This window comes from Amphiprion ocellaris, chromosome 4, assembly GCF_022539595.1.
Source record: "Amphiprion ocellaris isolate individual 3 ecotype Okinawa chromosome 4, ASM2253959v1, whole genome shotgun sequence".
NCBI classification, from domain to species: domain Eukaryota; kingdom Metazoa; phylum Chordata; class Actinopteri; family Pomacentridae; genus Amphiprion; species Amphiprion ocellaris.
Window position 1 is genome coordinate 12,589,253 of NC_072769.1, and position 27,326 is coordinate 12,616,578.

A 27,326-nucleotide genomic window follows, 5' to 3' on the forward strand; every position below is an offset into this window, starting at 1 on the left:
CTGGGAAACTTTTACAATTTCAGTCCTCAGACTGTCTGAAGGTTCAAACTAACAGAGAACTACTCAGGAATTTAGAAGATATCAGTCCTTGGACTGTGTGAAAGTTCAATCTAACAGAGAACTACTGTGGGCCTTAGAAAATTTCAGCCCTCAGACTGTGTGAAAGCTCAGGTCCTGAGGACTCGGGAGGTGTGGAGGCTTTGGAAAGTCTTGGAACTGAAGGTTCAACCCTCCAGCAAGTCCAACCTCCTGAGAAAAACGGTCGAGTCGAGACTCGTCTAAAAAAAAACTCGAAAACGACAAAAAATAGATGATAAATGCGCAAAAAAAAGAAGAATTAGTATCTGAGCGAGTAGCTCAGGAGGATAAGAAGAGGACTACCAAGCGGAAGGTCGCAGGTTCAAGACCCGCCACTGGCCTTTTTCTTTCTTTGTCTTTGTCAGGATTTTGATAAAATTTAAGAAGTGTCTGGTCTTGAACCAGCGACCTGCAGCTCCATAGGCAAATCCTTAACTCACTGAGCTACAGATCAGATGAAAAGACATAAATTCGTCGTCCCTTTGGCATCGTAGTTCCTCAAGTGACCACATGGGTGGAGCCAAGGCGGAGTCTGGGTGGAGTCAGGGCGGAGAGTAGGTGGGGAGGTGGGTGGCGGCCTCCCCCCTCTACTCCCCCACCTCCCCTCACCACCCACCACACCTTCCCCCGCCCGACGAGTTCTTCGAGTCGCCACGAGTTCTTCGAGTCTCCACAGGTTTTCCCGAGTTTCTGGAGTTTCCACCAGGTCGGAGGCAGAACAAGTTGTCATGAAGAGGTGTTGAAGTCGGCCAGGATGGACTGACTTTCTACAGCGACTAGAAGGAAGATGACTAGAAGAGCAGGTCTTTAACCACCATCCATAAAATCCATGGAGTCGCTCCAGAGAAATGAAAGAAAGTCAACTTTTATCAACCTCCAGCCAGATGTTCAACTTGATATCTTTACTTTGACATTTTTAGAACCACAAACCTTTAGTATCACACTTTATTATCATTTATTAGGACTTTAATAGAATCCACCAGCAGATTTAGTTTTTGTTGACAAACTTTATTCTTGTCGTCGTGGGACTGCAGTATTTAAAACTGTTTCTTCGATTTGACCTCATGTTTATTAGTTTTAGTGGAGAAAGTTATTTTAATTGTCCATTAGTGTCTTAAAAACCAAATAATAAATTGGATTAGTCAAGAGGTTTAAATTTCTTACTTTGTCATATTTTAAATATGACAAAAAATATAAAAATAAAGTGTCTTGAGACAATTTGACCTGTAATTGGCGGTATATAAATAAAATTGAATTCAAATTGTATGTATCTTGTAATGTTGGAGTAATTCAGCCATATATGTTGAAAAACACATTTTCTTTGTCCATTAATCTGTTGATTGTTTTCTCCAGTAATTCATTTCGTGTTTTGGTTTATAAAATGTCAAACCCAAATATATTCAGTTTACTGTCAAAAAAACCAAACAGATTTACATTCATGATGCAGGAATCAGGCAGTTTTTCACTTTTTATCTTAGTTTAGTCAGAAAGATAGTTGATAATGTGTGAATTGTTGCAGCTTGTGAGCCGTAGAAGGTTTTAATCTTTGGGGCCGAGTGTCAAAAAACATTTAGAAACCAACATCAACAAAACACTCAAAGATTTGAACATTATTAAAGGGAAATTCAACTTTTGCATGACAATGTCTAATTAAAGGAAATTTATTTCCAACGTAAATGTGTGATATTCATCCTCTGGAGCTTTCTCTTCACATCGTCTTCCACCTGGACTGGTTTGGTCGGGAGCATGTGCAACAAACATTTGAAAAACTGCATTTTAACATCAATGAATGACACTGAAGTTTAATCTCTACATAAATGAGACCGAGTCTGGATGTGCTGCTCTGTCATTAACTCCTAAGTTTAGGGAAAGTTCAAACAAAAGAAGACAGTTCAGATGAGACTTGAGAATGAGCTTATTTTGAACAAACATCTCAGACTTTCTGAGCTTCAGCACCTATAGCAAGATATTTTAACAACAAGCAACTCAAGAGATCCAGAAGTTGGAGAGAGTTAGCTTTAGCTGAGCCAAAGAACATGTGGGACGCTAACCTAGCAAACATTACAGACTTTTCTCTGTGAATTCTGATAAATAATTTACTATTTAATGACAGCTACACATCTTAACTCAGTCTCATTAAAACAGACACTAATTCAGTGTCATCCATCCATATTAAAGTGCAGTTACCTAAAATGTTTGTTGCATGAGCTCCAACAAAACCTGTCCAGGTAGAAGGCCACTTTGACAAACAGGAAGTGGATGATTCCAAGCAGATTTATAGAAGGGGGAACCGGACTGTACTAAGTGTGGTCGAGTATAGAGGGGTGTTTTGTGGGTTTTTAAGGCTGATAATGATTATTAGTGAGACATTTGGAGTAGATATTCATTTGCAGTAAATGAAAGTATTTAAAATCTTGGAGTTAAACTTAGAAGAACACAAACGCTAACAGAAAACTTTGTTGATACATTTTTGTTTTGTTTACAGATGTTAAGTTAAAGGAGTTTTATTTGTGATGTATAACCAATCAAATCACTCCAGAAGACAGAGCGACCACAGGTAGATAAAGGTTCAGAGCCAAAATAGTGCCATTTTTAAATGTATTTATTACGGTAAATCAGTAAAAAATAAAATACTGCTAATCAGTAAATCAGTCAGCCCACAATTACTACAATTCTACAATGTATGTCTCTTTCCTTTGACTTGTTATTTGTACAATGTACGATGTATATCATACCGTTTTTTCATACCAAAGGCTATACTATGATGTTTTCTAAGAGACATCAAAGTCAAAGTCAAAGTCAGCTTTCTTGTCAATTCTTCAATATGTACATGACATACCAAGAATCGAAATTATGTTACTCTCTCTTCGTGCAACAGTAGACATTAAATAAACACTTAGAAAATAGGATATAAAAGGTCAAAAAAGAACAAAGGAAGCAAAACTAGAGCCGAACAACAACTAAGAACTAAGAAAAGCAGAACTGAGTGAAATGTAAACACGACCATGAGATAAAGTGATGGATTTAGTGCAGAATACTCAGAACAGTCCAAATGAGTAACAACAGTCCAAGAAGTGCAAATATGCTTGACAGATGAATTTGGTTATCCTGGACACCAACTTCGTCCTGGCAGAGCTGCTCATAGATCATGTGACATACGATGCTACTCTGTTTGTTTTGGCCCTGGGCCACTGCACTCCTCCTCTGTTGTTTTCTGGATTGTACTCAGCTGCATGCCTTCGTCCACCCGGCCTCCGTTGACTCGTCCCACCTGCCGTCTCTGGAGCTGAAGCTGGATTGGAACAGACCAAAGTACAGTCCAATCACGATGCCAGCTGCCTCTCACAAGGCTCCTTCATCTGGCAGGTGGCAGCACTTCTTCTGAGGGGAAGCTGAGCTGGCCTGGCAGAACTTTGGAGATGTGTTCCAGTGGTTGGTGGATGTGTGGGGAGATAGAGAGGAACCTTTGAATTGTTCACAAAGGAAAACAGGAAACCCATTGGTAGTTTTAGTTTAGGGTGCTACTGCGGTGTGTTTTTGGGTTTGAAGAGGTGAACAGGAAGAGGTTTTTTTTCGTATTGATTATCTTTTACTTTGTTCCTGGTTGGAATGCCCATCAACGTCAGCGTGAAGTTCACTTTTAGTTCTGTTGATTTATTTTTATTTTACTAACATCCATTTGCTTTTAATCCCCTCACATGTTGTGTTGTTGTAAACTTCCTCTTTCAAATAAATACTTGTCTAACCCTCTGGAAACCAGCGTTTGGACTGTTTTTGTGTTGGGGGGGGGGGGGGGGGCTGCCGCCGCTGCAGGAAAAAAATCCTAGAGGAAACACTGTTATCTGGTGGTCATATATCACACTATAGGCACCACTTTTAAGAACTTGCGATTACTTTTAGTAGACAGTTTTGAATACCATACCAAGCAATACCAAAAATCGTAATTGCCATTACAGACCACTGAAGTAGAATAGTTGTAGTTATAATTGTGCTTATAGTTGTATAGATTGTTTTGGCTCTTTTTACTCTGCTTTCTTTTAACTTGAATAAGTTAAAACAACCTGATTCACTTTAGGTCTTACAGTGTTGTTGTTATTAGGATATGATAGTATAGTATTGTACCCTCAACATTAGTAGACACACCAATTCTCTTATTTTAATATTTTTTCTTAAGTTCAACCACACTTTAAAGTGAGACACCTTCTCTCTCACACACAATTGCAACTTGATATTTCATCCACTTGATGGAGACAATGTTGCAGAGATGGACCACTGTGTTCCCTGCCTTGCTACAGTGAATTTGAAGTTGCACAGTAATGCCAAAGATTTAGAAGTGAGATGTTCAAAAATTAAAAATGGGTGTAGAGCTTACTTTGGGCCACTGTGTAATCCCTCCTTAAACCATGTAAATACTTATAACTACTGAACTCAACCTGTACCAACATCCCATTAATGTTAATGATCCAGAGCATTTTAAAGGCAAATGCATGTTTGAAAGCTTCAATTACTATTTATTTTGAAGAACCAGGTTATTAACCCCCCAAATAATCAACAAATCAATTTTGCTACTAACTGTAATTCATTTTGATGTGGTATAATACCCAACAGTATTTCAGCTTCACCCTCACCAGCTGCAATATAAAAGTAATATTTATATCCCTGTGTCTATCACTCATACCAACAACTTTAAGTGTATTTTGTTTCTACTTGTCCTTGCACATAGTTCAAAAGTTGTGAATTCTAGTAAATTTTAAAAAAAAAGACCAAATTGTAAAACGTGCTACTCTCTGCAAGCAGGGTAAATGCAAAGAGACGACAGATGTGTTGAGACATTTTTCTTTCCTGCAACTTCTCCTGTCTTCTCTTTCTCACCAAGGTGAATGATTACCTCTGAAATGGTAGATTTATGAAGGGGAAACACAAGTGAGGCAGCTTCCCTTGGTCGCATAATGAATTTTTCATTGTACGCTTTCAAAACCGCTACTCTCCATGTGGTTGTACTGGCTAGACAGAGAAGACGTTCAGTGACAGCTTAAGGGGTCCCTTCTCTGAATGAATTATGGCCGATTCTTGTACGTTCACACATTTCATTGATCACTCTGACGTCTGCTTTTCTCACAGAGGCTCTCCACTCTTGGGCCATGAGCTTTCTCTAAACACTGGGTTTGAATTATAAAGCTAATCTGGTTTCAAGGGTACTTACTTTGAACATTTTTGTCTGTGCACAATGGGGGGTAACTCCTGTCCTCCTCCCTGAATTTTGAATAAAACCAGTATGTGTATGTGCAGCCATGTGTGACATGACCTAAGGTCACAAAGAGGTTTCTTTTGGTCAAGACGTTTGTGTTTAAATGCTTGAAAATCTTCGCTTGCATAGGACTAAAGCAGAATGGCCATCTCCTGATGTGAGGCTGATGTCCATATATTCACATGGTATTCACTGACAAAATACCAGCCTTACAACACTGATATAGGAAAGGGCAAAAAAAGGCATTTTGTTTCTGTATAAAATTGTTTATTTTACCCCAGTATGTACATATCAAATCTACAAAATATGCACAATGTTAATTTATTAGCAGTGATTTACCCCTCACTCAGCTGTGTGTCATAGCCCTTATTATATACAATCCCAGGCCATCATTAATCAGTTTTTAAATAGGATACATATAGGATATAGCTAACATATCACAATGCAGACCGACCAAACAATTTACACAACATACCAACATCACCATGTAAAAAAATCTACAGCAAATGCATGTTAAAATATTAATCTGTATTTAATTACATTATATTAACGTCTGTGCGAAGCAGTTACCAGTGTAACAGGAGGTTAAAATACAGTACAGTTTGAGACTTACAGCTCAGGGCTGGAGTCGCTTTCCATCCCGGTTCAATCAATTAACAAATTAAGTTGAGACAGGAACTAATGAGAGAGCATTGATTTACTTCTTTGTCCAACTGCCTCCTGAACCGAGATTGAAACAACCCCAGTCCAGATGTAGTCGAGGTCAGGCATGTGTGCTCTTCTACGTTTGGTAATGAGAGAAAAAGACGGGATTTATTTAGAATGGCCCGGCTGTTCCTAATGGTGTTTACATTAGTCTAATCCTACTAACCCTATCTCAACACCAATAAATACATTTATTTTACTTCTTTGCAGTGTTTGACCTTCACCAGAAATCACTGCAGGGATAAAATGACAAGATCTGACTTTAGAGAATATTTTCTGTTACATTCGACCGACTCCAAATGGGACAAAACTAGGTTAATTTTGCGTACACTAAAGCAGTACTTGTTAGAGGTTGTGCTCTTCCCCTTCGGTGCTTGTAGCAATGTTTTGGCATCATTCTTTAAAAAGCTTCAAGTCTGAATGGCACTTCTGCTTCACTTTTATCTCTACACACAATGATACATTTGTCGCACTCCCCGCACACACACGCACGCACGCACGCACGCACGCACGCACGCACGCACGCACGCACGCACGCACGCACGCACGCACGCACGCACGCACGCACGCACGCACGCACGCACGCACACACACACAAGACATAAGTTTGAGGATCTAAACCGTGCTGCACAAATTAATCCTTCTCTGAGGAAGTGACAAACGCTGAAGGCAACACTGAACAGTAACCCACACTGTCTTTCAAAACGCAAATTCATAATAACTTCTGAAGGCGGTTTGCAGCCTATTTGCTCCCTGCTCTCTTTGTGCTGTGAAGCTTAAAGAGGGCTATCCTGCTGCCTGTTGTATCTGAACCTCTGCTGCTCATGAGCTGCTTGTACTGATGACAAAACACCCAACTGAGCTTAAATTCTTCCACGATCTCCTTGTTCATTTACAGATAACAGGGTTTTCAGGAACTGTTTTCATCTGGAAACGCGGGGTTTCACTGCTGTCACCCTATGCGAGAGGCAACTGTGCAGAAATACTTTCATCAGTCTCGATGAGTAGGCACTGTCGGAGTGAGGAGGAACAGGCAGAGAGGCTTGAGCCACGTGGACAGGTCAGTTCCTGCTTGTTTCTGTTCTGTCAGATCTGAGGCTTGTCATTTGTTGATGCAGTGGCATAAACAACAGTCCCACTGGCTGATACTCTTGAGACAAAAAAAAAAAAAAAAAATCAAGCTTGTATGGCAAGTGGGAAAAAATGATAAGGTTTAATACACAAATGTAGCGGATGGGTCAACAAATACTAATAGGAGGGCTGCTGCATGCCAGGTATCCTTGCATCAGAGCGCTGGATGTAGGAGGAAGGTGGCTGTCAGGCGACTCTGATCACCGCAAGATGAGGCTCAAGAGTGTGAGGGCCAACGTGACTCATCCAGCCAGGTGGTCAGGCGTCTACCAGTGGAGGAATAAAAGGGATAAAGTGTCCTGTGTACTTCTAATAAGCAACTCACGGTGGCGGAGGCAGTCGCACGTCGAGCAGGCTGTAAGCGAAAATGTTCCAGAAGACAGCGCAAAGTACAAACAAGGTGTACACACAGAAAAAGATCCAGAACAGGGACTGCTCCTGGAGTCGCTGCTCGTAGTTCTGCAGCACCACCACACCCAGCGTCAGGCCGACCACCACTCCCCCCAGGTGAGCTACGAAGCTTGGATTGGGGCACGGAGGAAAGGCCGGAGGGTAGAACCGCAGCCACACCGCTCGACCAAACTCTACACTCACTGTGAGCCGAGACAGGGAAACACAAGATGTTAGTGAGCATGTATGTAGATACACTTATTAAAGTACAGTCCCTTTTTTTTTTAAAGGTAGAAAACAAGTCTAAATCTCTTAAAACTAGAACAAAAAAAGAAGGGAATTGTATACTTAAAAGACTTGGAAAAGGCATGATTTAATTCCCTTCATTTCCGTCACCTCTTATTTATTCATGTACATATGTCAAAGGTAATGAGCTAACAAGTATATTTGCTGTTGTCAAACCCCTCTTCCAATAATTTACTTGATGTTGTGTCAGGCAGCATTTTATTTTTGTTTGTATCTGTAATCTTGGAGGCACAAGTCATGTATCTACAGCAGGTAAGGACTCAACTATGCAATCCACCACTGCATTACATTTTTACTGTTAGATTTAAAGTAAATCACTTTAAACTTTCTCCCTAATGTTTGTGCCGCTGGTCAATACTGTGTGGGCCAGACTCCTGTATTGCCTCACAAAGTAATCTACTTGTCTCACACAGAAAGTGAATAACTTTACATCGTCACCCTCAGGGAGTTTTCACAGTTGGTAATTTTTACTATGCAGACGTTGCACTGCCAGAAACCTTAATGGCTCCCTCTCGTGAAAATATATATATATATATATTTTTTTTTTTTTACTTTGCTGACATGTCCATATGGTGTTTTCTATATGCTAGAAGACACATTGTGCGCAGAATAAACTGTCAATGCCACAGCTGAGATTTCAAAATAAGTAACTTAAGGAACCAATCACTCAAGTCGCAGGGTGAACCTTTCTGTATTGTACTTCTTCTTCAGAATCAGTGTTATTATTAATATCACAACCTGCCATTTCGTAACGCAGAATGGCTTTACTCTGTTTGAGCAGAGTTAAAGGTGAGCTGGTGTGCTCCAGCTGCAGCAAGCAGGGAGGAATGAATGGAGAAAGAGGCATTTGTAGATTCAAGATGAAAAAATATAGACGAACATATAAACCATTCAAAGGAACGAAAAGATTATTCTCATTAAAAAAAAATTGCTAACAGTGGTATTTAGGAGTTTATTCAATGACCACAGACTTTACTATTATAGCCTTTTGGGCAAAACTGTATTTTTCTAAACAGGAATCTTTGTTGCAACATTAATTTCTGGTGGCAAAGTTGAACAAAAAGCAAGTTAAAAGTATAACTCGTGTTGAAAAGTAACTGTAAAGCTGAAGTGAGTGTGGGAGTGTGTCATATTCATTCAGACTTACTGCAAACCAGAGCCATGGCCATCCGGAATAACTTAAACTGACACTTCATTCCTGACCAGTTCTACAAAATAAAAAGACAAAGAAAAGAGAGGTTGTAGAAATCATTAGGAGACATAGTTCTGATGATAAAAACAGAGCCAACTGTGCCAGAAGGTCAAGTCCTCCTCAGACATGCGCACATATGCCGACATGAAATGACACAAGACTGTGCCCTTTGTCTCAATTCACGTCAATTGTAAAAGCCCCAGAGACACTCTGACCCCCAGTCTGCTCTCGCTGTGTTAGATAATAAGATTTCAGAGGCAAGGAGGAAGACAAACACTCCAGCCTGACCTCAAGAATGTTGTGGAGGATCTGGCAGAGTACATAATGAGAACTCCATTGCACGTAATAGAGGTTCACCTTGAGTGACGCCGCTGGCTGAGGAGGGGTGGCAGGAGGGGGGAGTTAGACCAAACAGAGTAGGCACAGAAGTCAGAGGACAGCAGGAGGCATTGAGATGGGATTTTATTCGCACATAAACATGCGCACACGCTCACACGGTTTTCTGATCTTTGAAGGAAAAGGATAAACTGATGGCGAGGAATGTATGGCATCTGCAGATAGAGAAGCACCTGCTGGGGCCCATAACAGGCTGCTGTGATAATGTGGCAATGCTCTGCAGTGACAGGACAAATGAATGATGTGATAATCATCTACACACACACGCACCCACACACACACACACACAAAAACAAAAACTTACCATTACTACATTGGCCAGATGTGCTGAGACCAGAGCATAAACTCCCCCAGACGACCCGACCACTGGAGCCGTCATGTCAGTGACAGACACCGCCAGAGACCCTACAGCGGAGATAAAGGCCACAGGTCAGCGTACTTGCTTTGGGTAAATTTATAAACAGAAGAAGACAACCTTTTATTATCTGAATCTTGAAAAAGCAACAGGATGTCATTCGTGCAATGAAAATGAGCATTTGTTAAAACCTTTGTTCAGCAATCACGCTGCTGTTGTTCCTTTTTTAGCATTCAGATAAATTTAAAAACATGAATCATATCAGGAGGGAATTTGAGTGTTATGAAATAAAGACAAAATCAAAGACTTTGGATTAGATAAGAGGTTCATTTATGAGCATGAAACAGCAGTTGAAAAACATTCTTGAGCAGCAGTTACCTAATTTTCTTTAGGATTAATAAAGTATCCATCCAACAATCAAATGTATCCGTCTATAAACTGAACAAACAATGAACTTAGAGTCTCAGTCTTGGACATGTAGTCTGTAGATATGCAACAACCCGTTTGCCATTCAGTGGCACAGAAAACAAACAGTAACATTGACAATTTACCATCAATTACTCTGAGCTGACATAGCAAACAGTTGCCTATTTATGCATCCTGCTGATGGGAAGTAACATTGGTTGTGTTGGTGTCCAATATTCAGTCTTCTTTTTGCTCTAAATCAACTCCTAAGGGAAATATTAGGCTCCTAAGCTGCTAAGTGCTCCACTATTTTTGCCTCTGCGTCTGTCACTTGCTACTAATCAGACAAGAAATAGTAGGGTTTTATCAAAGTTGCCTAATTGCTGAAAATGATACTTTGAGAGCAGTGATAGTGAACAGTGAACTTGTAAGGCATGAAGACAGGACACTGTGTTGAAAGATGCTAAAAAAAAATCCCTGTTGCGTTGTGATAATTGCTGTGTTTTGTCTTTTCTGTGCACTTTAGAGACATAGGCTGTGTAGTTCATGACTAGCGACCCTTCCACGCACATAAAAAAGTCATTATTCTATGTTATTTACAATATTGCTTATAGCTGCTTTAAATGCTCAGAAAAATAGAAATTTCCATCAGTATTAGATGTTCTCAGCCTTTTAGTTGTCCCTTTTGAGATAAATGGATGCATATATATTGCAAATTTGCTATAATGTGATACAATACTTAATGATACGGTGCTATATTTGTTTTGAAAAGTGTCACGTGTCAATTTTGAGTCAGAGATTTCACTATTCACAAGGAAATGCGAATAATTCTTCCCTTAGAGGGTCATACAGACAGACAACGTGACTAAGTGGCTAATTTAAACTGTTTTTGTACAAGCGGTGACCATTTGCGCACTGAATACACCTATTCTGAATGGCATAAAGGCAGCTTTGCCACTTGCTATTTAATGTGGGTGTATTATAAACAGGCGTCTGTGAGCAGAGGCTTGCTCATACTGTACTGTACCAGCACACGCTGCAATATTTATGTAAAACAAATACATTCACAGAAATTGGGCAGCAGCAAACAGTGAATTGCTCTCTTTAGCACCTTGGTACCAATTCATTGCATGCACAAAAGATCCAATCAAGCATAGAAAAGCTTTAATATGGGGGGCATTCAGAGGCAGACATTTGTTCTCACTGCAGTCTCTGTGCAAGAAACAGAATAAAAGAAGAAAAGGAGACATGTTGAGGTGGACTATTGAATTACCCACAGAAAACTTTCTCCTTCACTCTTCTGCTCTTTTTTCTTATTTTTCCTCTCTCTCTGCGTCCACTCTCTGTTTAGCAGTTTATCTTTTCCTTCCCTACGCTCCGCAGCACTGAACTCTGTACATTATTGATGCTAAGTATATAAGACACAACTGCCTGCACCGCAAAAGTGAGCGTAAGGAGCTGTTGATGAATGGTCTCACACTTTGCCTACTGTATGTTCAGCCACTCTCTTTCTGTTTCTCCCACAATACAAATACTTTTTTTCTGCTTAACATGCAAAAGTATGCATGCATACTGTAAACTGGAATTGTCATAAACATACAGAATCTGATAACAATCATTTGTTGTTTCTTTTAAGCTCATTTTGTTGTTGCTGTCTTCACCAGCTAAATAGATTTTTTTTTTTCCATTTTGTAGCTACAGATGCTACAGACGGAATTTAACAGGCGTTTGAGACTCAGCTGTTGAAGTGGCTCATTTTATTGACTGTGCAGTGCCCATTTATGATGTTGATTAGAGTCTGGATCACTTTGAGACAAGTGGTTCCAGAAATTCTCTTTTTTGTTTGCAGTCGGAGAACATATTTTATAGGTTATCCTGCTTCGTTGGACTCCAGTAAGTCTAATTTTTCATGGGCACAAAACATTATGTAAACTTTGTCTAACTGCATAAAAGGTTCTGTGTTCCTTTACAGTCAGGCTCCTTACAGTCACAATAAATTGTAAAAAAAGAGGATATGAGTAGGCGAGTAGTTAAGCAATTCTTATGTTCCCCAGACTTCAATTTTTGTTGAAACATCGTATCTCATCTATGATCCCAAGTCCTTGAAGTGGATCTAATGCAGGAACGTTCAGTACTTCTTCAATGGTACATAATCAAGAATAAATATAAACAAAACAGATGGGCTCACTGAACAGTGAACCTCACTTCCATGTTTAAGCTCTCAAAAAACTCTCAAATGTAAAATCAACTAAGCTTAAGCTACACTTGGCTGACCTTATAACATTGTGTGGGCAATGCCACGTTTCACCTATTCTAGCTCTATGTCTCTCTCACACTCACACACAAAAACACAGTATAAAAACTTAGTATATCACACTAGAGTCATGCTCCACAGTATATAACTACAGCAGATAGAAAGGAAGCTGGACTTCAAATCACCATAAGGAGTTATGATTGGATGAGCGATTGTATTTCAATCGTGATGCTATTTATAGGAGGCGAGGACAGCATGAGGTCAATGAAAACACACACATACACTGGTATGTGTACACAAGCATGAGGAAATGTGTTACTATTACAGTAAAAATGTAACAGAAAAGCAGAATTTCCTAAGTGTGGTGACAGAATGAGGTCAACATAAGGACATCAAAGGAATTCAGTTAGTTTTGTATCATATTTGAATGGTGTATGTGTATTTACACAGTGTACTCTGTGTGTGTGTGTGTGTGTGTGTGTGTGTGTGTGTGTGTGTGTGTGTGTGTGTGTGTGTGTGTGTGTGTGTGTTTTCTTATTGCTTGCATAACAGTACAGTGCAGTATAAATGACTTCATTGATTCATGAAAAAACAAAATGGTTAATGTGTGGGCTACTGTAACACAATTTTCACAGTCAGAAAGCTCAGAAAACTGAATAACAGTGTGAATAAATTGTGGATTAAACTGCATAAAATGACAACACTATGCCAACTGCAGAGACATGCTGCGCTTGCATGTTTTTGATTTTCCATTTTTAGGTGACAAATACACAGTGACGTAATGTAGTAAGGTTTATAATAATAATTCCAGTATCAAGTTTCAAGCAGGAAGGCAAGTAGCTGACAACAGTACCATCAAACGGTGTTTACAGGTTTTCAAATCTGCACTGAAATTACTCAGTCAAATTATTATTAAAACTTTGATGGACAACCCTAATTGAGTTTCAATTCAGTGTGCTTGAATCCAGTTCTATGCTGTAAAAGTAAATTGTGGTTAAAAATGAAGCTAAAGGACATTTGAAAAGGTGGACCTGACATTTAGCACCAAAGATTACATCCTTATATTTCTTCTCAAGTGTGTGTAGCATCATGCGCCTGACTCACCACGTCATTTAACACTGCATAGTAATCGAAGCAGCCAAGTAATTACTCAAACACACATGCACACACACACACACAGCAACATATCAACAGCTTTCCTCTCAGTCATAGGCACACAAAAATCGATTCCACAACAAATTAATGAAACATTTCTTACATTAATTGTGTTAACTGTGGAAAAACTGATGTCAGTTTGAATTAATTCAGTATAAACTTTAAATTGCGTTTAAATCTAATTGACACCTCCCAAAGTCAAAATTAAATGGTAATGTTCAGATTGCTACTCTTTAGATTACACCCTTTTCCCTTCCTCTACACACACCCACACACCTGCTCAGGACACCTCCACCTTGTTTCTGTACAGGGTGATCTCCATCCCTGTAATTACCTTGGTTAAATAACATTATTTTAGCACTGTGGCTGCATGCGCGCGCACACACACACACACACGCACACGCACACACAAGGACACAGTCTCTCATAGTTTCTCAGCAGGCCCCAGGAGGCCGGCAGTTTTTAGAGTCGAAAGCAGCATCTCATTTTTCTTGGCTCTTCCTCCAAAAGAACAGGGACATGAGGGGAAATAATTGAGTACATCAGTGCTCATAATGAGGAAAACCAACAGCTTAGCTGCATATTGAGCTGACTGAAGCTACCAAGGCATTACTCTGTGGTACTCTACGTCCTTTGTGAGTAACCTCCCTTGTGTATATTATATGAGATATATTCTTTATCTCTCTGTTGTTTACTTTTTTGTCAGTGTGTTGTTTCTTTATATACTTGTTCCTGTCTGTTGCTGCACCTGTCTTACAGCCTCTATACAGACAAGCTGCTGCTTTATTGTGTGACTACTCTGTGTGTTTACATGCTAGTCCATTGTTTCCATTAAAGTGCGGGCATGTGTGTTGACTCTAGAGGGTCACAGACTTTCCTCCGAGTCATTACTTGACCTCTGACCTTTGGCTTGACCCCTGTATGTGCCAGCTGAGCCCCTTCCCATTACTTGTAACATTCATTCGCACAATCTGACAGTCTCATTATGCAGCAAAACATAAAGTAGTTGTTCGTGTTGATATTGATAATTTACAGTCTAGCACTAGTGGAAAATGTTGAAAAAACTGTTTAAATGTCCCTAAATCATTGTAAGAAATGCACAGTTACCAATAAATAAATTAGCTAAGGTTTTTATACACTTAAAAATTATATCTAATTATGAAGTTTGAAATTTCAGTCGACAAAGTAAGCACTTTTTTAGCAGAGCCACAACAATGGACCACTGCATAAACTAAAATTGTACTTTCAGAATTATCCTCTCCACACACAAAAAAAAAGGCCAAAGCCTGACTGGTATGTTATTTTAGGGCTCTTACAGAGATATACGTTAAAGAGCAACGAATAAAACATAATCTCCTATATGAGCTTATATTGCTTCTTTAAAGATCTTCTGCAGACATTTTCTAAGACATATAAAAATACTCTGCACTGCTGATTTCGCAAGAAGTTAAACTACTTGTTACTTATATTTCAAAATGTTAACACCTGGACGAAATCTAAACTTTGAGGTCACAGAATCTACATGTTCAACTTGTGTTTAATGTGAGTACAGAGAAACTTTCCGTCTTTCAGCCACTGAATTTGAAAACAGCCTTTTACTGTCAAAAACGACACATATATATTTCTCTACAGGGTTAAACATACAAGTTAAGTAACCATAAGCAAAACTAATTACTCACAGGAGGGAGACTTTAAACACATACTTTTGGCAATACTCCCACAAATTTGATAATTTTAGACTTATAGGTACTTGAGTATTTTACATAAATAATAAATGTCACTGTGGGACATTGAAATTGGAGCATTGGACTTTTATGTATAAATGAACATCTGTTACAATCAAGCCCTTAGCAAATGAATTCACACAATGCTGATTGAGCCCATCACTGCTTGGTAAATCTCTCTGTATCTCGCAATATACCACAGTTTTATATCTGGTAACCGTGGCTACATTGCTGTGCTGTGCTATCAGTAGTGATATGTTTTATATTAACAAGCAATGGCTGATTTTCCAGCTGAAGAGGGGAACAATCGCAGCAACGAAGACAGAATAAACTACATGTATTGTTAAGCTTAAGGTGAAAAAACCTAGTTCAAGAAAAGTTTCTGATTCTCCAGTTAAAGAAGAAACAACATTTAGAGGAAGGAACAAAGTCTAAAAGAGAAAGCAATTGCCAGTGAGGCATACAGTGTCTGTAATCGAATTTACCCCCTTGGAAGGTTATTCCAAGGGGGGTAAATACTTATAGATTGCATCAGGTTGCCCTCCAGGATTTCTCTATACTTTGTTGCATTCATTTTACCCACAACCTTACATGCCTTCCAGGACCTGCTGCAGAGAAGCATCCCCACATCATGATGCTGCCACCACCATGCTTCACAATGTCCACAGTGTTTAGTGTCCGCCAAACATAGTGTCTAGTCTAATGACCATGAAGCTCCATTTTAGTTTCGCCAGACCAAGGAACCTTCTTCCAGTTAACTTCAGAGTCTCTAAAATGCCTTCTGGTGAACTCTAGTCAAGATTGAATATGAGCTTTTTTCAACAGTGGCGACCGGTGAAGATTCCCTGCACTCAGATGATTTCAATATCACTAATTGTATGACTTCTAGTACCCACTGACTGAGCCTGTATTGAATTAGGTGAGTCCCTGTAAAGGGGGTGAATATATTTTTGATTGATGGCGTACATCAAAAGCACATGTCTACAATGTTTCAGTAATTACTCTCACTGCCAGATGGAGGAGACTAAAGTTTGGCACTGCAGGCCTAAGGGAACATAAAATAAACAATAAAATTTGAACATAAAACTTTACAGGAAATTAAATCTTTCAGGATTGCTTTCTATCAAATAAACTCAGAAACCATCATCCTAACCACTGAAAACCTAAAATTGCCGTCTATAAAACACTGGCGCATATGCAACACATATGGAAGCAAATATTCACTCATTACTAAATGCTGCATGTTCTGGCTCAAGTCTTTCAACTGGCAAAACTGAAAAAAAAAAAAAAGCCCAGTCAGACACAACAAATCCAAACACTGCAGCCAACACAACTAGAGCGAGCCTCCCTTTTTCCACTGGTGGTCGATATCTAATTAAAACAGCAGACGTGTGTGTGTTAGTGTGTGTGCATACATAAGTGTGTGTGATTTATGGTGCGTTTCCTCCTCATTTCACTGTGAGGTTAATGCTACAAGCCACCGCAGCTGGTATCCCCAGGGTGTTTGTCAGTGACCCTTACACACACACGCGCACACACACACACACACACACACACACACACACACACACACACACACACACACACACACACACACACACACACACACCCGCACACCCGCACACCCGCACACCCGCACACACACACACGCGTAGGCTCAGAGACATGGAGAAGAAATGGACAAAAAAAATTCATGAATATTAAACAAACCTCACTGGCTGCAATTCATATCACACAATCATTTCTGTCTTTTTCCTCTCTATCAGTAACAGCCCTCATTTACTGCCACAAGGCGCCATGTTTCCATCAACAGGGAAACTCTCATCTCAAAAAGTAGCTCAATATTTCCACTCCAGTAATCTTGCTAGAAGTGTCACCCCCAGGCACCAAAAAAGTTTTAGAAAATGCCAAGGAAATCAAAACCGGGGCCGATCACTTTGTTCAGTGAGTCTGTAAAGAAAACAGAGCTCATGATCTCACACACACGCACGCACGCACGCACGCATGCACGCACGCACGCACGCACGCACACACACACACGCACGCACGCAAATGCCGTTTTGCTGAACAAGGATAAACAAAGAAATTGCACCACTGCCTGAGGTTGATATGAAAATAGGAAGCGAGCGGTGACATTTTGTTCAAAGCGTGTCACTTTCTCATTTGTTTTTTTCTGCTCGGTTTCTCTTAATTCTCAGCCACCTCCCCTCCTCTTCCACGTCGATGTTTCTCATACCCCTCTCCAGACCCTCAAAATCATATTAACACTTCTGAATTCATCTCTCTTCTGCTTCTTCATCCCTGCCTCATATGGTCCCCTTCCCATTTTATTATGACTGTGTGTGGTCAATCTCTGATTGAGCTCTGATTGAGCGCGTTTCTCTGCCCGATTGTAAATGAATATGAGGGGGATACAGGGGCTTGGATGGGGCTGTGTCAACCCCCCTACATCCCAGCACGGCTGGTAGGAAAACAGAAACACAAAGCCATCTGTCCTGAAAATACCCCACACACCCGAATCCATCATGTTCTCATTGATCAGCATCGACCAGCACACTGGCGGGAACCTGATAGGCTGTTCAGTACATAAAAACACACAACAAGCAGATGGAAAAACGGTGGATTTGAATAGCAGAACCCTTCTGTGTGTGTTTGTGTTTTGTCCTGGGGATATAGAAACCTACCTGCCAACACACCGCACACGTAGACCAGTCCGATCCTCAGGGCACCATGGACCATTTCAAGAGGGACTCCAACCAGCAGCTGCATGGCCATGTTCAGGCTCAGATGTTCAATCCTGCAATATATATATATGAATAAACACACACATAAACACACTGAAAAAAACCCATTTAATTATAAGCTTATGATATAATCCAGAAGTCCAGGAAGGGGCTTGACAACGATGGTGCCTCTTTTCCAGACAGGATCTACAACTGTTTTGCATGTTTTGAAGCATCTAACCCAACAACTAGAGGGAGGGCTGGTCCTTCTCCACCATCTGTTGGGCCAGCTCTCACCATCAACACAGCAGACACACAGAGGACCCTAATCACGGTTAACCCACGAAAAGCTGCAGGTCCAGATAACATCCCGGAACTTGTGCTTAGAGTCTGCGTTGGCGAGCTGGCAGACATTCTGACTGACATCTTCAATATCTCCCTCAGTCAGGCCATCGTCCACAGATGCTTCAAAACAGCCACTATAATATCAGTGGCAAAGAAATCAGTGGTGTCCTGTCTGAATGACTACCGCCCCATTGCACTGGCACCAATTCTGATGGAGTGTTTTGAACGGCTCGTCAAACCACACATCATAGCCAGCCTGACTGCATCACTTGACCCACTCAAGTTCGCTTATCGTCCCAACCGCTCCACAGAGGATGCAATATCCACCACCTAGCACTCTGTCATCACTCATCTGGACCATAAAGACACCACTAGAATCCTGGACACTGATTTCAACTCAGCGTTTAACACCATCATCCCCGAGAGACTAATGTAGAAGCTTCTCCTACTTAGCCCGAACACCGCCACATGTCTCTGGATCCTGATCCTCCGACCGAGAGACCACAGTTTGTCCATGTCAAAGCAAATATGTCCAACTCCACCAGACTGAGCTCTGGATCTCCTCAAGGCTGTGTGCTCAGTCCACTGTTGTTTACACTGCTAATACACGACTGTGCATCCAGACAAGAGGGGAGATCATCAAGTTTGCAGATGACAACACAGTGGTGGGATTCATTCGGGGAAATGAGGAATCAATGTACAGTGAAGAAGTTAAAGACCTAGAGGGCTGGTGCAGCGAGAATAATCTGGTGTTCAATGTGAACAAAATGAAGGAGATGATCATCAACTTCCGGAGATCGTGGCCTGAGCATGTTCCCCTCAGTGTCAGCGTCTGCACAGTAGAGAGGATGGAGAACATCGAGTTCCTCAGAGTATCTAACAGTAAAGAGATCTCCCAGGACCTGAGCTGGAACAAGAACACCTTAGAGATCAGGAAACATGCCCAGCAGAGAGTGCACTTCCTGAGGACGTTGAAACAAGCCTCTCTCCCCACCAGCATCCTCAGGAGCGTCTACAGAGGTATGGCTGAGAACATTGTGACATACTGTATCTCAACATGGTACTCCAGCTGCAGTATGTCAGACTGCAGAGGATAGTTAGGGGAGCTGAGAGGGTCATCGGAGTTTTCCTCCCCTCTGTCCAGGAGCTGGGCACTGACCATTGTCAGGGACTCCTCACACCCTCTCCACAATTTACACACCACTGCACCTTAGTTTCAGTTTTTAATTATTATAATCCACACAGTCACTTTGACTGGCACTTCAACCACAGGCTGCTGCTACGGACACATTAAACAGAAAAAAATTATATTTCAATTTCATTTCAACTGTAATACATCTCCGGGATGTGTGTGTGTGTGTGTGTGTGTGTGTGTGTGTGTGTGTGTGTGTGTGTGTGTGTGTGTGTGTGTGTGTGTGTGTGTGTGTGTGTGTGTGTGTGTGTGTGTGTGTGTGTGTGTGTGTGTGTGTGTGTTTTAAATTGGTCTTTTTAAAAAAAATTGAATTCTTAGTGAAACGCCCTTTCATTTTACCTGCACTACAGTTGTATGTACAGCTAAATGACAATAAAGATTGATTTGATTTGAATGCAATAAAAAATAAACATTTGATCAAAATAACAAGACAATATGAAAGGTCACCGCAGACAAAGTGACCTTTAAACAGTGGTCAGGAGTAAATTATTAATGTAAAAATGCAAATGTTAGCTCTAGTGATTCTCATAATTATTGTTTTTGAAATGAAATGCCATGTATTGGTTGATATTGTTCCACTTACTCTGTATAATCTATGCAGTGATTTTTTCAATGAAATTACTTTCTATTCATGATAAACTCGCTATAAAACTCTGGACATTGTTTACTACATATTAATCAGAGTTATCAGAATTTCAGAAAAGATATGTTGCATTTTTTTCTGCACTGCAAGCACAGCAAATGAAATTCTCCTTAATATGGTGTCAGGGTGATAAAAATCACAGAGATGTTTATTTACAGGCAGAATTTTCAATGTGACATTCAGTCAGAAAATTAATTGAATTTAATCGTAAAATTCTGACATTTTATCAAAAGCACTTTATCCTTCATGTCTTATTTAAAGAACTGGAATAAATAAGCCATGTGCAGTAACCAGTCAAGTGACAAATATTTAGAGACATTTAGGCTGAACTGCAGGTTGTGCTTTCAGCAGAGAAGAGATAAGTATGAGATAAGTATGAAACAAATTAAATATTTTTTTAGAAAAATATCTATATACACATACATAGAGTCACCATTTTCCCCAGTACTGGCAACACCTGTGGGAACCTCAAAAAAAATGCTGTACATGTTGATTTTTTTTTTTTTTGTTAAGTTTTTTTTGTTGATAAAATACATTTATACACTTTTTATGATTTATGGTATTGTCTGAGTTGTCTGTCTTTCCTTCCATGGCTACGATGTTTCCATAGAGGCGCAGGATTTTATACTGCAGTGAAAAATGAGGCCACAGTGAGTAAAAATGTGACAGGAGCAAAAAATACCTAGAAATCGCCTGCAATTCAGGGGGTTAAATGTAAAATCGTAAATTCTGAGACTTAAAGGTAGCACCTTTAAATGTCTTCTAAACCGAAGAAACTTTCTAAATGCAATGATGATGAAACCCACAATAGAAAAATCACAATATTCAAAGGCAACAAATCTTCCCATCTGAACAGCTGGAACCAACAAATGTTCCATTTTCACTTGATTAAACAAATTAACTGATTATCATTCATCAAAACTGTTGCTGGGTTTTTTTTCTGTTCACTATGAGTTAATGGAATCAGTTCATGTCTGTAAGGCTTAAAAACACTTCAATATATATACAAAAAGAAAGATGGAGGAAGAAATTGGGATTTAATAAGTCTACATAATTCTCCACTGAGGTTTTCTTTTTGGAGACAATATCTACTCAGTTTTCGATTTGAGAATAGGGAAGGATCTGGTTGCTGAGCTGTTGACAGGATTACACAGTGTGTGCAGCTATTGAGTATTAGGTGTCCCGAAAATAACAACTAAATACCTAACTGCACTGTTCAGTCTTACTTGAGTGCTATCTTTCCTGTTCTGACTGCGGCTTTAAAACACACAATATGCACCTATGGTGTCTCTCATGCCTATCTACAAATATTTCCCATTTCTCCAATCATTATTCAATCCATGCTGCATGTATTAATATTTTTTACCCCAGCTTGCAATCAGAAACACTCGAAAATGACTTATTTCCCTGCCAGCAAGATGCTCCAAATGTGAAGACCTGGATGTCATAATAAACTCTGTAAAAGCAGCACGTTTCCATCTCCTCCTGTGGGTGTCTGATGATTGACAGGAAACACACTGAACTATGGCACCATACAATAATAAAACAGAATCAGTGACAAAATCAAATTCTGGGTTTATGTTTACTGGGATGGAAGTTGTTTTCCACACTGTGAAAGAGTGAATGGGAGCTTCTTCGAGGAGGAGGAGGAAAACAAGATTCTGCAAATGATAGTGGTTGTGCACAAATACAAAGGAAAAGGGCAATTTTATGACTATCACAAGAAAAAAGAAACCACTATAATCTTTTGAGAAATACGGAAATGGAAATTCATTTTTGTTACATGCCACTAATTTAAAAAATTGCTAGAATGCAGTGAGTGGCACCAAGTCCGTATTATTACTGTTTGCTCACACATGCACAAAATCAATTCCAGATAATCGCTGGTATGTGCCAGCGCACTCAAACATTGTATATGGACAAAGATGGAGGCGAGAGTCGCACCACGTACAGATGGAAATGCACTCACGCGACATAAAAAGAGGAACAAAAATAATGACAAAAACGTAAAAGAGGTGTGTGGCTGCTGCAAATGGGCCCAAATCTGCTAACAGCATGTGGTTCAGTGCGATGACTGTAAACAAGGGATGGCTGGTTCATGCACACAAACAAACATTCATCGCACCCTTCATGGCTGGTAAGTCCTTCCAGCCAAACCAGACAAATTCAGCAGAATCCAAAAGCACAGCAGCGAGCACAGTCTCTTTCTCCCTCTCTTTCAGTCTCGATCTTTCATTCTCTCTTTCTGATTTCTAGCTCTGATTTCTTGCATCATCTCTGTTTCAAAAAGAGACACATAGTGATGACTTTTTCAGGAGTTTTTGTTTTTTAGACTCAACCTTATCCTGAGGGTTAGGGGATTCTGAACAAACAGTCAGCTCTGACATCCTACAAATAAACATTCCCAAAACAAACACGCACACTTCCTCCGATGCAGACATTAAAAAAACACAAGACAAGGCCGATAATCTATCTGGTTTGAAACAACCCAACCAACTCAACTACAATGCCGACATAGGGGATCGTTCCTGTGATCAGAGAGACAATGGGTTGTATTGATTGGCTGGGAGAAGCCTGTCCAAACGCACAAGGACAACTCCACTCCGAGTAACAGCGGCTATCTATTTCTACATGGCTAATGAGGCTGTGAGGAATAGGGCTGCGCTGTCAGGCAGATCTGCAGATGCCCATGAGAGGCCTTATTGTGTCTGGATGACCATGGTCTTTCAGGGCACTCAACAAAATCACTCTTTTCCTCTTTGTCACCAAACTACAGCTAAACTTTACTTTTTGAGGCACAATTCAAGAACTCATACTAACTTTTCCGGACCATTCTTGATGAAGAAACATGATTAAGTGGGTCAAAAATGACCCGGTGAGTTCGTTTTCTTGCAATATCTTTTTAATGAAAAGCTTTCATCATTTCATATTCCAGCTATTCCTCAAAAAACGTTTTCATTCCATTTAAATTTTGAAGCTACCTTTTACACTTTGAAAGAAATTGTAATATTTGTAGTACTACCCCAAGTGCTTTATCACTGATAATATCATAAAAGAGGTGATGAAGTGCACAAACTTGGAGGGATGGAGAGCAGCAACAGATGGAGGAAAAGAGTGGAAAAACATCAACAAAATGAATGTTAACATTCTTCTATTGCTGTTCTATGTAAAATTCTTTTTTTTCAATCATCAAAATGCCTAAAATCTGTTATAAAGTGGAAAAATACACATATTTCAAGCATGAAATCGCTCTTGTGTGGACAAAAATATAATACAATTATTATTTTTAACCAAAATGACAAAAAATGGCACAAAAACACAATGATTCTTATATGGGTCATTTTTGGCCCATTTATTGAAGAGTGTAGGGTCCAAACACTCGTCCATCTAAGGGTTAAATATGTTAGTACAAAACTACATCAGCTGCCAGGTTTGTACAGTAAAAGTGTTGCTTGTTGTTGCGGGAGAACTTGCAAGTGGGAAGAAATCTCAGAGTCATGGTTTAATCTGGCTCGAAGCTAATCTTCCTGAAGTTTCCACAGCTGCTACAGACGTCGTGTTTTGTGTGTGTGAGAGAGAACGAGAGAGGACAGAAAAGGAGAGTCTGCGTAATGCTCAGCTGAGGGATGTTTTGGGGCCAATATTTACATTCTGTTTCAGTGTTGGGAATGGAAAGGATCAGCACTGCTGAGCTGTTGACAGGATTACATGGTTTGCAGATCTGTGTGAGACACAGAAGGAGAGAGAGAGAGAGAGAGAGAGAGCGAGCGAGCAAATGTGAAATATGGAAACAGTGATATCAGTCAGCTTTGTCAGTGTCACGTCTAATGGGAGCAGTGAATATTGTGTAGCAATACACAGCAAAGTACTGTTTGGATAAATGGATCAGTGTTTTTGGTTTTATTCCTGTCCTTGACTTTTGTTAAAGGGCATCACTGTTTCCTGCCAGTGTAAAGTTAAGAGCATCTCATGTGTGACTGTCTCATAAAATCTGAATTTTTTGCAACACGGTGTCAAGCATAACTTTTGCTAAACGAATGCCCTTCTTTCTTTGGGCCGTCACGACACAAGATCCAATGCAAATAAGTGATCAAAGTTGATAGTTTTTTAATAAACTTGTGTGCTTTAAACACAGACAATGTCTTTGGCACAAAAATCAATAATATCTGAGGGACTTCTATGGAAAACGAAGCTGTGGCGTGCAGAAAAAAAGGCCCATCAAATGCACGCAATTGAATCCAGTGCTCTGCAGTATTTATTTGTTCGGTATTCAGAACAATTTAATATGCTGAACTATCAGTACATGCATCTGCACCACCTTCGCTGGACACACGTTCCAAATACTGAATGGCAAGCAGCCCAAACCAGCAGCAATGACCGCAAATCCACAGAGAATTAGATTTAATTTGCAACTGAACCCTGCTCTGTTTCAGCAAGAGCAAGCAGTTAGTCACCGATGATGAGGCACATTAGAGGACAATGTAGGAGCATTAGCAGGACGATACAGATGCTTGACTGAATAATAGAATCATAGCAATGTAAAAATATTTAAAAACTAAAACCCTGGATTTTTACAAAATGGCTCTCAAGTATTCTTATTGTTCCACAGACAGAGGGTCCTCATGGGGCTCTGGATAGCTCAGAATTGGTTTAAAATCCTCTTTACAATGTCACTGTGGGATTAGGAGTTTCTAGGGGAGCAGTCAATAGACCATTTCCACAAATTCTGACACATTTGTAGAGAAAGGTAATCTCTTCCAACACTACATTTTACACTGAAAGCCACATAATATTTAGCTGAAAATGAACTGTAGCAACAGCATGGATTCTATTCTTCTTGACTATGTGAAGATGAACCTGCTGTTAATGTTCCCAATTTAGCACTTTTTGAAGGTCATTACGCTGAATTCTACAGTTTTCCTGTTAATGCGTATACATTGCTGCTCAAATCAGACTCACCCCCACATTCCCCGTCTTCTCGACACTTCCCCCTATGATCTCAATCATTTCAGTCTATTCCTCTGCGATCAGTGCATGTTAAACATCCCACCTCCCTTCTTTCATCTCTCCATCCCGGTTTATCTTCTCACCATTACACCGTCAATCCTGCCGCTATCTCCTCAGAGCCTCCAGGTTCCCCTAAGTAAATTACCATTTTATTAGTTCTCTTTATTGCCTAAGACTACATTTACCTAAAGGGGTAATTAAACCTCGATGACCTGCCCTGAACTGATAATAAAATAGTCTCTCCTGCTGGGAAAGGAGAGAAGACGAGACAAGAGGAGACGCAGGGTAAGGAAGTGCAGCGGCTGGTTTTTATTAAATTATCTGGTAAGTTAATATTTGGAGTTTTCTTCTGGCGCAGAAGCATGATTATGAAGACAAATGTTCTCCACACTCAGATATGACAGCATCATTCAAGTATACACACATTATACCAGTAATACAATAATAATCACTTGTTTGAGGACATCATTTCCCACAAGGTTATTTGGTCCTTGTTTATTTGTTTCATAACTTCATGGACAACGAATTCACTGTCATTAAATGTCCTCGATTTCTCATTTACCGATCCCTTATTTCGCATCTTTATTCTGGCTCAGTTTGTTTCAGTGAAAAAATAACTGCTGTTTATTTTTGTTGATGAAATTGTTATGTAACAAGCTGTGATTCACTTTAGTTTTTCAAATGCCATAAGCACAAACCACCTAAGGCGCCACAGATATGCACCATCATTCCCACCCAACAGCAATGCACGCACACACACACACACACACACACACACGCACGCACACACGCACACACACACGACTCATCAAAAGACTACTGAACTAATGTGAATAAACTGTAGTGGATAATTTCATGTAAAATGTGTCATCAAAACATTTTCAGGATTCCAAAATCTGAAAGTTGACAAGGTTATAGAAACACTTAGTTTTGTACCTTAAAACTGCACATTGCTCATAAATCCAAGATGTAAACTCACCCAGTGTGCATGAAGATGTAGCTGAGGTACCTCCAAGCCTGGGCTCGCAGCTGGGGGTGGTAAGGCAGGGGGCTCTTCAGGAAGGATGGGCTGGACACCTGCAGGACCAAGCGGTCCAGCTGGAGCCCGTAATACATGAACACGGCCACCTGGCAGGGCACAGAATGAAAAAGGAGTGATTTCAAGGAGTGACGCTTTAAACACACTGAAATACATATTAGTTATTGTTGTAACTAGATAAAAGTTAAGCTTTACATTTGATTTCTTACTTATCCTGAACAATTATTAGTCAGATTAGCTTAATTGGGAACAAAACTGTGCTGGCATCAACAAACCATTATCGGTTTTCTAAGAGCAGATTCAAGTAATTTATCTGATATTGGACCCAAGTTTTATTTTTTATATATATACACACACACACATAATGGCTGGTAAGAACTAACATTTCTGCATTGCACTGCATTACATTAGCAATATTTTGGCAGTATATTATTACTTATTTAAGGTACCTCAGGGAGTTTTTTGGAACAAACTCAGTTGTGTTTGCACTGAGCGCATTGAAAGCATTTTCATTCCCATAAAATGTTTGCAGAACCAATTCTTTTAAAATATATATTGTGAGGGCGGCAGGTTGGCTTGGTTGTTAGCACTGTCGCTTCACAGCTAGAAGATCCCCAGTTCACAATCACTCTGAGTTCTCTGCATGTTCTCCCTGTGCATGAACGGGTTTTCTCCAGGTTCTCCAGCTTCCTCCCACAGTTCAAAAACATGCTGAGATAATTGGTGATCCTAAATGGTCCATAGGTGTGAATGTGAGTGTGGTTGTTTGTCTCTCTGTGTAACCCTGTAATAGACTAGTGACCCTGAGTCATCTGGGATAGCCTCCAGCCCCTCCACAACCCCACTGAGGATTAAGCAGCGTATAGATGATGGATGGATATATATTTTGCATTGTTTACATTCATATCTAAATTTACAGATGGCTGCCTCTTCTGTGCTGTATTCCTTGCTGTGTCAGTGCACCAGCTAATAGTTAAACGACACGAAACACATCATGACAGAGAGGGAAATGCCACATCACACTGGATAATTCTTTGA

The 27,326-nt window shown here is 40.1% G+C and overlaps 1 protein-coding gene across 3 annotated transcripts in view; it reads right to left on the reverse strand.

Annotated features, from left to right (window-relative positions):
- Positions 1–5,712: 5,712 nt before the first annotated feature.
- Positions 5,713–27,326, reverse strand: part of rhbdl3 (rhomboid, veinlet-like 3 (Drosophila)) — a 66,810-nt gene continuing 45,196 nt past the window's right edge. For all 3 annotated transcript variants that reach the window (XM_023278492.3, XM_023278493.3, XM_035952038.2), the window contains 5 exons: positions 26,229–26,377; positions 18,024–18,136; positions 9,751–9,851; positions 9,006–9,066; positions 5,713–7,755 (listed from right to left, as the gene is read on the reverse strand). In XM_023278492.3, the coding sequence (XP_023134260.1) occupies positions 7,484–7,755; positions 9,006–9,066; positions 9,751–9,851; positions 18,024–18,136; positions 26,229–26,377 (696 nt within the window). In that variant the 3' untranslated portion in view covers positions 5,713–7,483. The remainder of the gene's footprint in view (positions 7,756–9,005; positions 9,067–9,750; positions 9,852–18,023; positions 18,137–26,228; positions 26,378–27,326) is intronic.